We start from the raw sequence: 14,641 nt of genomic DNA on the forward strand, positions 1-14,641 counted from the left end.
AGCTTATGTGGGATATACAATGCCTTTGTAGGATATGCTGAGTCCTTTTTCTTACACACTACTAGACCAGAGCATAAAGCATTTGGAAAGCTCACCAATCACAGGATAGGTAGGTAGGATAAATTTGGTTTTAAAGCGACAAAGTTCGCTGTGTATAGGCGTTTAGATCTAATCTGGTCATGTAAAACGCTGGTATGATTAGAGATATGATATGTTGCTTATAGGGCATCCAGCTCCCTGCATAGTTTAGAAATTTGTGCGCAGCGTGTTTTATGCTTCTGTGTGGCAATAGCTTTGAGATGACCCTTCAAGACTGACTTGGCCCAAAGAGAATCAGAATCATTATCATTTATTTCGCCAAGCATGACTGGGTCATACCCGGAATTGGTTTTAGCAACAAACAGGCCTCACTGGCAGTAGAAGCGAGAAAAAGACAGTGAAAAACAGATGACAATGCTCCATAGGTACAGTGATGCAATGACATTACAAAATAAAATAAAGCAAATCAAATAAAGCGGGAGACCACTGAGACAGAAAATAAAAGATATAAATCACACACAACAGTAGTAGTGCAGAACACACTCGGTGACATGAGTGCGGCCCCTAAAGGAATGCGACTATAGGGAGGGACCTGGTTTGGAGGGAGTTCAAGAGTATCACCGCTGTGGGAAAAAAGTGTCTCTGTGCCTCGATGTCTTGGTGGGGAGGGCCAGGAACCTCTGGCCCGAAGTAAGTCGTTTGTAGAACCGATGGCCTGGGTGCGACTGATCATTGACAATTTTCATTGCTGGGATGACCCCCTCCATGTCATTCTCCTCAAAGTAATGCTCTAGCTCAGTGGTGATCTTTTCTTTTACCTCTTTTACCTCACTGTCACATAGAAGAGAGTTATTAAAGTGTACCAGAGATTTCGCTAGCTACAGATTTAATACTTACCTGGGGCTTCCTTCTGCCCCATAAACACATCTGAGTCCCACGCCGTCCTCAGTCACATCAATACGGGTCTACTGTGCATGCGTGGGAGGTGCGCACATGCGCAGAAGACCCAAACTGGACTTGACTGAGCAAGTTAATTAATTGCGGATTAACGGAAGATCGCGAGAGTACTGGGTGGGACTCGTGTTTATGGGGTGGGAGAAAGCCCTGAGTAAGTATCAAATCTGTAGCTAGCAACATCTCTGGTTTACTTTAAGTCTCCAATGTGACACTGAAGGGGTTAGCCCCAAGTGTTGCAGCTCAATACACAAAGAAGCATGATATGACCAGGAATGCCGTCTCACCTCCACATCAGAAGTGCCCACTATATCCACAGCGACCATATCCAGGCGACCATAGACATCATGAGATTGTGAATAATGTGTGTGGCCAGTATCCTTCGGGGAGCGAGCTCTCCACACATCCAACAGTTGCGATTTTCTCAAGCTGGAGGTAAAGGTTTTAGAGAAAACCCTGGTAAAGATGGTTACATGACTTCTATCCAGCGTGGGGCTGGCCAGTGGCCACACCATTAAAATCACCAGCAAGGATCATGTGGGGGGAGTAGAACTGGTCAAGAATTTGAAACTTACTCGTATAGAATTGAGCTTGAGAGCTTTGAGGAGTGTAGCAATTAATCAATGTGAGGGTTCCTTTAAACCCAATCGGGCCTTTACAATTATAAAAATTACTTTGAGGGTTCCTGTAAACCAGAACTACTGCGCCTGCGCAGTAAGCCACATACAATGTCGGCTTGATTGACAGCGGCGGTTAGCGCAGGCGCAGTAAGGACGACCTCTCGGTCGGCCTCCACACTGTGCTCGGAGACCGTGGGACAGTCGGCTACAAGGGGCTGGTGAAAGCCCCAGGTGAGTAAAGCTAATTTTTTTTGATTTTGGCTCATAACTCCTTCAAGGACGGAAGCAGTTTTCCGTTGTAGTACTCCTTCCACTCATTCGCCGATAATTTATCACTACTACATCACCAGGCTTCTTCTTCTTCTTTTTCTTCTTCTTCTTCTTCTTCTTCTTCTTCTACTTTTTCTTCTTCTTCTTCTTCTTCTTCTTCTTCTTCTTCTTCTTCTTCTTCTTCTTCTTCTTCTTCTTCTTCTTCTTCTTCTTCTTCTGCTTCTTCTTCTTCTTCTTCTTCTTCTTCTTCACCACCTTCTTCTTCTTCTTCTTCTTCACCTGGTTCTTCTTCTTCACCTGGTTCTTCTTCTTCACCTGGTTCTTCTTCTTCACCTGGTTCTTCTTCTTCTTCTTCACCTGGTTCTTCTTCACCTGGTTCTTCTTCACCTGGTTCTTCTTCTTCACCTGGTTCTTCTTCTTCTTCACCTGGTTATTCTTCTTCTTCACCACCACCATCTTTTTTTTTTTTTGTTTTGTGTTCACATTCTTCCTCTTGTACCCAACTTAATGTTTTTTTCCGTTACAGAACTAACCACTATACTCTGGCTTTTAAGCTCCTTTAAAACCCCTTTTATCCTTTTGGCGCCTCTGTTCTCTCCTATATAATGGTTTCAGAATGTAGTGTTGGTGGTGGTATAGCGGTTAAGAAAGCTATCTACCATGCACTCAGACCTGGGTTCAATTCCCGGCCAAGGTAAGTGTAAGCTGGCTTTTCAAAGCCTACAAATCTTTAAGCAAGCTCATTTTTCTCTTGGATATATCATAGTGGATTATGCCACTACAATAGCTATATACTGTTGTAAAAAAAAAATAAAAAATTCTGAGGTGTCTGGGTTGAAAACTGTGCTGTCCCAATTGTGCATCGGACACAATGTGGGCTGCACAACTGCTGTTCGGAACCTCCTGCTGTTGGTGTTTATTTACAGCCGTGCTACCAACGCTAGGTACTATGGCCCATTACATTGCCTGCTGCCAAACATCACTCCTCCTCCTGCTGCTGCTGTATTTAACCTCCTGCTGTCTGTGTTCCCACCACCAGGGTCCACAGAATACATTGCCTGCTGCCAAACGTCACTTCTCCTCCTCCTGCTCTATTTTTCCTCCTGCTGTCTGTGTTATCACCGCTAGGTTTCACAGAATTATGCGCCGCTGCTATGCGCCACTAGCTATTACGCCACTACAATAGCTATATACTGTTGTAAAAAAAAAAATTCGGAGGTGTCTGGGTTGAAAACTGTGCTGTCCCAATTGTGCATTGGACACAATGTGGGCTTCACGACTGCTGTCCAGAACCTCCTGCTGTTGGTGTTTATTTACAGCCGTGCTACCAACGCTAGGTACCATGGCCCGTTACATTGCCTGCTGCCAAACGTCACTCCTCCTCCTCCTCCTGCTGCTGTATTTAACCTCCTGCTGTCTGTGTTCCCACCGCCAGGGTCCACAGAATACATTGCCTGCTGCCAAACATCACTCCTCCTCCTCCTGCTGCCAGAGGAGCCGAGTGTTGTTTGTTTTGCTAGATGCTGTAACTCCTTTTTCTATTGCCTGAGGAAGCGGGCGCTGACCCGTGAAACGCGTTGCTTTGTTTTATCTGGAGTTCGTTAATAGACTGAATGTACAGTTGTGTTGTGTCTGCTTGGAGGAGGTAAGTCCCCCACTGCCTCCTCTAAATTACCAAATTTTTGGCTTTTAAGCTCCTTTAAAACCCCTTTTATCCTTTTGGCGCCTCTGTTCTCTCCTATATAATATTGTATCCACCCTGGGTGGAGGGTTGCGACCCTTTTCTACTATCTACAGAGAGCGACTTCTTATTCCTGAGTGGGGTCAAGATAATCTCCCCACCTGCTTTTACAGTGGTTGCCTATTGGTGACCCATGTTTGTGAGTATAACAACTATTACCCTTTGTCATTATCCCCTTTGTCAATACATACTACACTATTGGGGCTCTTGGTGTTCCTCTGTTTATCTCGTTTACATTCTGAAACCAGCCTAGCATGTACCATTATGATATATCCTAGAGAAAAATGAGCTTGCTTAAAGATTTTTAGGCTTTGAAAAGCCAGCTTACACATACCTTGGCCGGGAATTGAACTCAGGATGAGTGCATGGTAGATAGCTCTCTTAACCGCTATACCATAACCAACACTACATTCTGAATCCAGCCTAGCATGTACCATTATGATATATCCTAGAGAAAAATGAGCTTGCATAAAGATTTGTAGGCTTTGAAAAGCTAGCTTACATTACCTTGGCCGGGAATTGAACCCAGGTCTGAGTGCATGGTAGATAGCTCTCTTAACAGCTATACCACCAACAACACTACATGCTGAAGCCAGCCTAGAATGTACCATTGTGATATACCCAAGAGAAAAATGAGCTTGCTTTCTCTCTCTCTCTAGGACTTGATGGTTTTAAGCTGAAAATTCACTTCAATGGCATCAACGGATACCAGCAGAATTTCACAGACTATTTAGGAATTCTGCCGGATTGAAAAAGCAATTCCGTTCCGACCAAATGGAATGGAATGACCAATATCCACCCAAAATTGCGGAAAATACAATTCCGCGGAAAGCGGTGACCATCCCTACTAGAGAGAGAGAGAGAGAGAGAGAGAGATGAATCTACATGGCTATCTGGGGTTCTCTTCGGACAACTGTTGAACACAAAAGGCAAGGCCATGCCTGGATGGGGTTGAACCACCAACCTTTTAGTTAACAGCCAAACACGCTAACCAATTGTGCCACAGAGGCTGTGTACCACAAAGACTGTGCATGCAGTTGCTGATGAATGATTTTATGGGGATGTATGTGTGTCTTTTGGAGGGAGGAAGTAAGTCTGCTCCAAGAAGTTTCAGCATGTAGTGTTGGTGGTGGTATAGCGGTTAAGAGAGCTATCTACCAAGCACTCAGACCTGGGTTCAATTCCCAGCCAAGACCTGGGTTCAATTCCCGGCCAACACCTGGGTTCAATTCCTGGCCAAGGTATATAAGCTGGCTTTTGAAATTCTACAATTCCCTGGAAGATGAGACGCTATAAGGAATATAAGGAACACCAATTAGCTAGGAACAAGCCTTATAAGAGCCTAACTAAACTCTCCCTAGCAGAGTCCGTCAGGAGCTGTCCCTTAATTAATTAGTGTACGCAGACTAGTGAGTAAAACGGCACAAGGACCTTGCCTTGTATAAGGGGAGTGGGGCTCCAAGAGTGAGTGCAGTCTGATTGGCAACAATGTGCCTGCTGACTGTGATGTAGAGGGTCAAAGTTTTGCTCAATAGAGCATTATGGGGCGAATCGAACTTCCGGGAAAGTTTGCCTTCGCTGGCGAACGCAAACCACCCGAAGTTCGCCTGGAACCGTTCGCCGGCGAACCGTTCAGGACATCTCTTTTCGGGATCCCAAACTGCAGCAGCGCACTCATGTCACTCCCCTCCTGCACAAAGGAGTATGGCAGGAGCTGGGAGCGCATGGCCCGGGCAAGTAACCCGTTCAGCACCCGGATGCACCTGTTGGTGGGAGGCAGCACCTTGGTCACACTGGAAAATGACTAGTTGAGCAGGGTCTGGCGGCGTTTACCTGCACGGGAGGAAGAGGAGGCCACTGTGGAGGAAGCTGATGAGGCCACTGAGGACTGGCTACCCGGGGGGGAACAGTGAGTTGCTGTGCTCCTGCTGCTGCTGGATGAGCAGGAGGGTGGGATGCTGATGCTGCTCCTGAAGTCTGCGCAGTGGCTGTCTGGCTCTGACCACTGCCTGCGCCACTGTACTTCAGCTTCAGAAACTCACTGTACTCCTCAAAATGTTTGGTCTCTTAAGTGGGTCTGCAAGCACGAGGTACTCAACTTGTTGAGATCGCGACCTCTGCTCAGACTGACACCGCAACTGTGGCAAATTGCATGCGTCTTGTCGACTTCGCACTTAGTGAAGAACTGCCAGACTGGGAATTTCAACTTGCCCTTCAAGCTTGAGGGCTAGGGATTTTGTTTTCCTTTGGAGGGTTGGGGTTTTTCAATGTGCTTGGAGGAGGTTTGCTGCGGGTGGTGGTAGCGGCTGAAGCAGCAGGCTGTGGCTCCTGCCTTCCACGCCCTGTGCTGGCCGCCTTGCTGCTGCCACGCCTCTGTGCCAGAGACGGCTCCTCCTCCGATCACGAGCTGCCTTCAACCAACTGTGCTGGTGATACTGGTGGCATATAGGGAGGATCCAGCACATCATCATCATCATCATCATCCCCAAACATCTCCTCTGAGCCCGCCTCAACCAACTCTTCTACCCCAACATCCCCTGCATCACGCCCCTCCTCCTCAGCGCCAACAACAAACTCCTCCACCTCAAACTCCTCCTCCTTGCATGCCCTTATCATCTCCTCCTCAAACTGCTCCACGACATCCCTGAAAACGCTCGCAGTTCCTGGCGTGAAGAAAGAGCTCAGTGAGGGGGCAGGCTGGTCGCTGGGGTCGACATGACCTCAAGCGGTGGTGGAGGCCTGGTGCGGACTGGAGTGCTGGTGGTGGTGGCACTGGTCCCGCTGGTGCTGGATCTCTATAGGGCACAGAGATACAACCTCCAGGAAGCTGGAACAGCAGACAACAATAATAATATACAGTGTAAATTCAACTCTGTGGAAATATCCACCACACCGTAATTCCTCAGAGGTGTGGTTACCTCTGAATGGGAACCCTGTGTGTGAGACCCTCCAAAGGACGGAGTGGAGGAGTCTCGGCCTCTAGCAGCAAGGGTTTGCTAGTGGCGGTCGTCTCAAAGAGGCAAGCCTCTGATAGAACCCTACAGTGGGAGACGTTCCACTGAAGGGAGAAAGGTCAGACAAAATGAGGTTCGGCAATAGATCAGGCGGCAGCAGTACAGAAACGGGAGACAAGAGAATAGTCGGAAACCAAGCCAATAGTCGATAACGGTACGGGCTGGCGAAGTACAGAATCAGGAAGCAGAAGAGTAGTCAAGACAGGCACAAAATCATACACGATAAATCAAACAGTATAATATGTGTATATATTGGCGATAAACCAATATATAACACAAAATCAGAGACAAGGCTGACTAGGTCTGAGTGCTGACACAGGGTATCGCAAACACAGACTAAGTGTGACTGAAAAGCACTTCCTTATATACTGCCTGGGAGAGAAGTCTCCACCCCAGGCAGCAACCAATCAGAGCAGGCTAAAATGTCAGCTGACCTCCAGGTCAGCTGACACTCTTTCTAAGAGTATAAAGGCGTGTCTGTCGTGCGCGCCCGCCCCCTAGAGGCAAGATGGCAGAGCCCTGGTGAGCAGCATGCTGGTGAGTTTGGAGCAGAGTGCTTGGACGGGTTTGCGCAGCGGATGCGGACGAATTTCCGCATCCCGCGTTGGAAAGTCCGCTTGCCGGATTGGATGCGACCATATTTCCGCAATCCATCCGGCGTTGCGGATTTTTCGTTACATTTGCTGCTTCGCCATCAGTTCCACGACAGCCTGCACCTGACTATCCGCAATGGGCCGGGGGCGACGACCCGTCTCAAAGAAGGGCGCAACATGCTGCTGTTGCGCCTCTGCTCCCTCCTCCACAACTCTGCGGTCAGTGGCTGGCGGCGGACCAGTCAAAGACCTGCTGATGCTGGCAGTGGCTGCTGCAATGGTGCTGCCTCTCCTGCTGGTGCCTCGCCCTCTACCTCTACCAGTCATTGTACAATTATACAAATACAATAAGAAAAAAATATATATGTGTAGAAAAGAGTGGGAAAGGGTGTAAACTTTAATAAAGAGTCTGGGTTGGTGGTGACTGGTGGTGAGTGAAAACAAAAAATGAAAGGTTTTTTTTTTTTTTAAATTTAAATAGTACTACTACTACTAATAGTAGTGTAGTCTACAGTAGTCGCTAACTAACTCGTGTAACAGACCGTAACAATCAAAGTCTGTGACACATGGACGCAATCAATAGGGTCAGGCAAATGACAGTCACAGATCACAACAGATTCTGGCCTGTGAAGTAACTATTACACAGTACAGAAGCTAATAAACTCACAGACTAACAGTAGAAATTAAGTAAACTAGTAATAGTAGAAGTGGCAGTAGTAGTAGTACGCAACTAACTATAATCCCTAGTGTAGTACACGATAACTAAGTCATGTGGCAGACAGTGAGTGACAATTAAAGTCGGTCACACATGGACGCAATCAATTGGGTCGGGCAGATGACAGTCACAGATCACAACAGATGCTTGCTGGCCTGTACACAGTCAGTAACTAACACAGTACTGAAGCTAATAAACTAACAGACAACAGCAGTACAAATTAACTAAACTAGTACTAGTACACAACTATAATCCCTAACCTACCTAAGCAAGTAGTAGGCTAAGGCTACCTAGGCTAGCAGGCCTAGCCTGCACACAGACCTAACACTAGCCTAGTACAGTATACACTAGCTGACTAAAAACAATGAAATTACTAGCTATCTATAAATGAGTACAATATAAGTGTTCAGGAGGTGTAAATTAGCAAAAACGCTGGGTTTAGCACAAGAAAAGCACTTGCTCAGACATGCAGCAGCACTGGAGATGCTCTCAGTACTGCTCAGTCACACAGCAAGGACGGGCTGCGCAACATGGCCGCCGCCTTATATAGAGGGGAGGTCCAGGCTCCCCTCTGATTGGTTGCTAGGGCCTCGGCTGGAGGCCTTCTGATTGGCCCAATGACGTCATCCCCTGGACACCGAAGCCGAACCTCGTGATCACCGCATCATCCGGCCGAATTCGAGAGTGACTATTCGGGAACTTCTAATTCGGCAACAGTATCGGGCTTCGGCTTCGACTTTGGTAACCATGAAAATCTACCCGATTATTCGGGTACATTCGAATACGAGAGTCTTGATGAGCGCCCCTGTGTGCCACTACTGAGCCATCGCCCTTTGAAAAAATGTGAGATTTTGGAAAGTAAATTGGAGGCCCAATGAAAGCCTATGGGGGATTTTAGCTCTTTTGCACCCCTGTAACTCTGGTTTCCAGAGATGTAGGGAACCCAACATTGGAGTGCAAGTACAACAATATGCCTTCTACCTGCATGAGACATGTCGTGAGATTCAGACTTTGCTAATGGCCATGGCTGTGATTTATGTTCGTCAGAATCGCCACCATTAACATTGCCAAAATAAACACGTTTTTGTGACCCTAGGCTATGACTTCTTTGGCCTAGGGGCCCGTAACTCACCAGTCACGAGCCCCCTAAGAGTCCCTACAATGCTAGAAAATTTGCCACTGCTGAGCCATCGCCCTTTGAAAAGATTTGAGATTTTTGGAAGTGAAATAGGGAGCCCAATAATAGCCAATGGCAGAATTCAGCACCTTTGCACCCCTATAACTCTGGTTGGTTATCACCCGCCGACTTTAGCAGTTAATAGCAAAGGCCCCTTACATCGTAGCAACACCAAATTTGCAGGATATGTTAAAAAGATAGCAGAAAACAATATTTAAAGGACTTCCGAGGCCACAAATATGAAAAAAGTTAAATACTTTTTCATAATCCAGATCCATGGAGGACGCCATCCGCGCCCTCCCATTCATTCCGCCATGGCTCCCGCAGTAATACCGGCCCCGGTCGGGTCCCGACACCTTCGAATGGGTCGGGTTCTCATTCCCCCTCAATATGGCTGCCACAGATTGCCGTGGCTGCGCAGTCTGCATAGACGCAATTGCGGCTGCACAGCTCTAGGACCTCCTCCCGATGCGTCCGATGTATGCACGCATATTGATGACGCAGTGGGAGGAGGCCCTATAGCTGCGCAGCCGCAATTGCGTCTATGTGGACTGCGCAGCCGTGGAAATCTGTGGCTGCCATATTGAGCCCGACTCGTTCGGAGGGTCGGGACCCGACCGGGACCAGTATTACTGCGGGTGCCATGGCGGAATGAACGGGAGGGCACGGATGGCGTCCTCCATGGATCTGGATTATGAAATGCTTTTTTCATACTTTTGGCCTCGGAAGTCCTTAAAAAAAAAAATATATATATTTTTTATTATTTTTATGTGCTGAGTGTGGGAAATCTGATTAAAAAAATGGCGTGGGGTCCCCCCCCCCCCCCCCTGAGCCTCTGTAACCCCTTGTCCCCCATGCAGGCTGGGATAGCCAGAATGCGGAGCCACAGCCGAACGGGGCTTCGCACCCTGAGCTATACCAGCCCGCATGGTCCATAGTATGGGGGGGCTCCGGGGGGAGTGGCGGCCAAGCCTTCACCTCCACCCCGGAGCCCTTGTCCAATCCATGGACAAGGGGCTCTTCCCCACCTCCGTGCCCCAGGAGGAGGTGGGGGCGACAACTTCCTGGGGGAGGGGTTCATGGTGGCATCTGGGAATCCCCTTTAAGAAGATGTTCTTAATTAACCAGAAATACTTTCCTGTACCTTTTTAAAAAAAATTCCCACGGCAATATCCTCGGTAATTGATCCAACGAATACAGTATCCTCTTATCTTGAGATCTTCAATTAAGTTGATTGAAGATCTCCGACGCCCCCCAGCATAGCAGAGAATGTGTCTTTTGGGACGCATAATTCCCGGCTCCCGCTGTCTCTTCCCACCTGCCTTCACCTTTCACCCTCACTTAGGCTGGCACCCGGTGCACCGGGTGCCAGCCTAGGTGAGGGTGACAGGTGAAGGCAGGTGGGGAGAGCCAGCGGGAGCCGGCAGCTCTACGTCCTGCACAGGATGCATTCTAAGCTATACTAATGGTTCATGAATCATCCGGTTCTTTTTAATGAATCTGTTCTTTTTTAATGAATCAACTCTTTTTTTCTTTTTTGACTTTCTCAAAAAGTGTAAGGTCTTTTTGAAAAAAAAAAATTCTTCTTCTTCTCACTGTTCTTCTTAACATTCCCAGCAATTTTGGTGTTTCTAGATTTTAAAGGGGCTTTGCTATTAACCGCTAAATTCGGCGGGTGTTTAATTTTCCCACGGTCAGAAGGATAATTTTCATTGAAACTTTAAAATTAATTTTCTTAAAAACTATAAGGTCTTTTTGAAAAATGTTTTTTTCCTCTCGTTCCCACTGTTCTTCTTAACATTCCCAGCAATTTTAGTGTTTCTAGATTTTAAAGGGGCTTTGCTATTAACCGCTAAATTCGGCGGGTGTTTAATTTTCCCACGGTCAGAAGGAGCTATTTTAAAATCGATTTTTCTCAAAAACTATAAGGTCTTTTTGAAATGTTTTTATTTCCCTCTTGTAGTCACTGAAAAAACTCAGGTGTTAGACCCCTTGAAACTTCTTTTCCATCACTTTTCTGGCGAGCATAAATGTTTCTAGTTTTCAAAGTTCGCCTCCCCATTGAAGTCTATTGCGGTTCGCGAAAGTTCGCGCGAACCGAACTTTCGCGGTAGGTTCGCGAGCCGAAAATCGGAGGTTCGTGCCCTCTCTACATGGCAGTATCATCATCATAATCCTCCTCCACAGCTTTGCTTGTATCAGACACACCTCATAAACTGCACCAACAGAAGGTACTTCATTATCCTCCTTACACCTTACGTCCATAGTGACGCCTAACTCAGACATATGAGGTGGTGTAACTTGCTTAGCGCCTTCATCTTGTTGTAACAATAATGTGTAATGATCCGCTCAGCTGTATGCACAGACAGACAGCTGTTTGACCATTCCTTAAGTCTGAGGGCTGCAGGTCTCAGGAAAAGAGACCTGTCTTTTCATTGCAAGTTTCAGACCTGCTCTGCTGCTGAGGAATTTGCATACATTTGTTATGCAAATTGCCTAGCTGCCTCCTTTGAAGGCTGGCAGTATAAATACCATGTTCTCCCAGAATCCTTTGCTGGTCATCTTCATGGTTTGTTACTGATGAACTCTCCTAGGGTATCAGCCCTGTTTCTTTGCTAAAGTTTATCTTCGAGTAATTCCTTGGGACTGCACTAGGCAGCTCTTCTAGTGCAGTCAGGTTGCTTTATCTGTTTTGCCTGTTCAGTCTTTGTGTCTCGATTGCCTTGTCGCCAGCGGCGGTCGGCAGGGAATCGTTCTGTCTGTCTGGGGGTGCTAACCAGAGCAGAAGTTGCTACTGGTAGCCCCTTCTGTTCATCTGTCTGGATTGCACTCGCCCTAGTGGTAGTGGCAATGCCTCCTTCTGTATTCTGTCTGAGGGTGCTAACCAGAGCAGCGGTTGCTACTGGTAGCCACTTCTGTTCATCTGTCTGGATCGCACTCGCCCTAGTGGTAGTGGCAGTGCCTCCTTCTGTATTCTGCCTCAGGGGTGCTAACCAGAGCAGCGGTTGCTACTGGTAGCCCCTTCTGTTTGTCTGTCTGGATCGCACTCGCTCTAGCGGTAGCAGCGGTGGTTCCTTCTGAACTCTGGGAGTGTAGGCCAGAGCTGCATTTCTGCTGGCCGCTCCTCCTCTCTGTCTTGTCTTGTACGAACGCTTGCTGTAGGCCAGTTTAGCAAGCGTTCGCGTTCTCTATTTTGTGTTTGTGTGTCGTTGGTCAGTTAGGGTGGCACGCTTATCACTGGGCGCCTAACGCGCGGTGATCGTGCAGAAACGCGTTCGCTGTTGCGAATGAGTGCGGTGTTCGCGTTTATCTAGCGTTTGTTATTTTCTTTATCTTCTCATTGTTGTTTGCTGTGCCTTTGCTACTCTCGTGTTCTGTTCTGTTCAGCCTTGTGTCACTTCTGGCAATCGCCTCTCTTGCGATTGCGTTCCCGCTTTGTTTCTGCGAATGTTTGTTCGCCGTCGCTGGGTGGCGACTAGATTGGGGAACACACATTTAGTCTGTCTCTGTGCTCTCTCTTTTGGAGGGCTATTGTGCCCTACTTTTTCTTTATCTGTTCAATTCCTATCTGAAATCTGTGGCCGTGCAGAGGCTGTGCTCGTCTGCACTCCACAGCTCCATCTGCTGGTAGGAATTGCCCTCTACTGGTGCATTGCATCCAAGCTGGGTACTAGCTAATTATACGCTTGTGGAGGACTTCCGCTGTGTCAGCGCGCATCTTGTGCGCTGACCACGGAAATAGAAACCCGCAATCGTTACAGGATGACCAGCCAAACCGAAATTCCCAGGGTAGAGGGAATGTTTGATTTGCCTCAGATTTCATTGCCTAAGGCAAAGGCATATGTGGATCCTATTATAGGTAGGATCATACAATATATTAAAGCAGTTAAAACATCTGTGCATGTTCCTGATCCCAACCCATATGAATCTTACCTTGATACAGGCTTGTTTGAGCCTCCATTTGCCTCATGGGAAATTGGGGCTTTGATGGAGGAATTTGAATTTGATTGGAAGGCCTTTTGCGATTTTTACATCGCAAAAAGCGAAGAGATCCTTAATGCTTGTGTTGATTCTATGTATATTTTGATTGATTCTGATGAGTGACGAGTGTTTTGTGGATCTGGTGATTTGTGTGCGGCAGACGATTTTGGATGAATTGCACACACACCAACCAATTGATTCCAATAAAGAGACACCGTTGTCACATGTTTATTCCTGCCTTTCTGGGGTAAAGCAAGTGAGTTTAAACACTGTGCGACCTGAAATTAATGGGTGTGCCTCGTTTGTGGACACCTGTGTGAATTCTGATGGATTCTTTTGAGAGAAAGCGGAAAAGCCGCCACGTGTGCTGCTGAGGAGGCGGCTGTTTCCGCGTCCAATGCAGCGGTTTGCACGCAGAGGCGTGCGTCTGGTAACAGGGCAGAACGCGGAAAAGCCGCCGCATGTAACAACAGTAAGGCAGCTGGTTCCGCGTCCAGCGCGGCGGTTTGCATGCGGCAGCGTGTGTCTGGTGTGGCTGGGTCTGTTAGTGCACACAGGCTTAGGAATACACGCGCGCGCGCTGAGAGGCAGAACTCTTATACTGGGCAAGGTGAGGTCAGCTGATCACGCCGATCAGCTGACTCCAGAGCAGGATACTATTAGTTGATCAATCAGGGGTGGTGCCGGAGAGCACTACTCCATATATAGTTACTGCTGGCCAGTCTCAAGTTGTCTGCCGTTGCGATCACTATGTGGAAGCACTCAGACCTTAGTCAGATCCAACAGTGTGTTTGAACCAGGTGGACCTGGGAATTCACACTGAGCCAGATTACTTGTGTTATTATTTTGTTTATGCTTAGACTAGTTCCAGGGTGTAGAGACCACGGACCTCACACCCAGACTAGGGAACTTGCATTATCATCTGTTATACTTCAGACTAGTTCCAGGGTGTAGAGATCATTGACCTCACACCCAGACTAGGGAACTTGCATTATCATCTGTTATACTTCAGACTAGTTCCAGGGTGTAGAGACCACGGACCTCACACCAGACTAGGGAACGTGTGTTACCATTTATTATTCATCAGACTAGATCCGGGGTGTAGAGACCAAGGACCTCACACCCAGAATAGGCATTGTTGATATCTGTTATGACTTTCTGCTTTCCTGACTATCCCTCTGATCTCTGATTCGGTACCTCGCATATCTGATATTCCGTTGCCAGACCCTGCTTGCCTTGGATACCGAATCAGCCTTCTGTCTTTGTACTTTGTCTGTCAGTGTGTTGCCGACCAGGCGTGCTCGACCTCGAGAGCTATCTCTCCGTTTAAGAGATAGTCTCCAGATCTGATAGTGACATCCACCTCCAGGTGTCACTCACTCTCTGGTCCTTCCTGTCTCCAGCCTGACTCCACCCCTTGGAGAGTCTCAGGCTGCTGGAAGGTTCCTGTGCCTCAAGAGCAGTATTCCAGGCTGCTTCTATTCACCTGCTCAGCAGGTGCATGTCTCAAAGTATTACTGTTACACCAAACACTCAC

The 14,641-nt window shown here is 47.5% G+C and overlaps 2 protein-coding genes across 7 annotated transcripts in view; one reads left to right on the forward strand and one right to left on the reverse strand.

Annotated features, from left to right (window-relative positions):
- The window catches only part of LOC137541920 (uncharacterized), a gene marked incomplete at its 3' end in the record, with an annotated part of 1,889 nt that extends 931 nt beyond the window's left edge, over window positions 1–958 (reverse strand). The window contains exon 1 of the mRNA XM_068263490.1: window positions 937–958. Coding sequence (XP_068119591.1) covers window positions 937–958 — 22 coding nt within the window. The remainder of the gene's footprint in view (window positions 1–936) is intronic.
- Window positions 1–14,641, forward strand: part of MGAT5B (alpha-1,6-mannosylglycoprotein 6-beta-N-acetylglucosaminyltransferase B) — a 1,094,162-nt gene that overhangs the window by 756,181 nt on the left and 323,340 nt on the right. The window lies entirely within an intron of this gene.

This window comes from Hyperolius riggenbachi, chromosome 12 (genome assembly GCF_040937935.1).
Source record: "Hyperolius riggenbachi isolate aHypRig1 chromosome 12, aHypRig1.pri, whole genome shotgun sequence".
NCBI lineage: Eukaryota > Metazoa > Chordata > Amphibia > Anura > Hyperoliidae > Hyperolius > Hyperolius riggenbachi.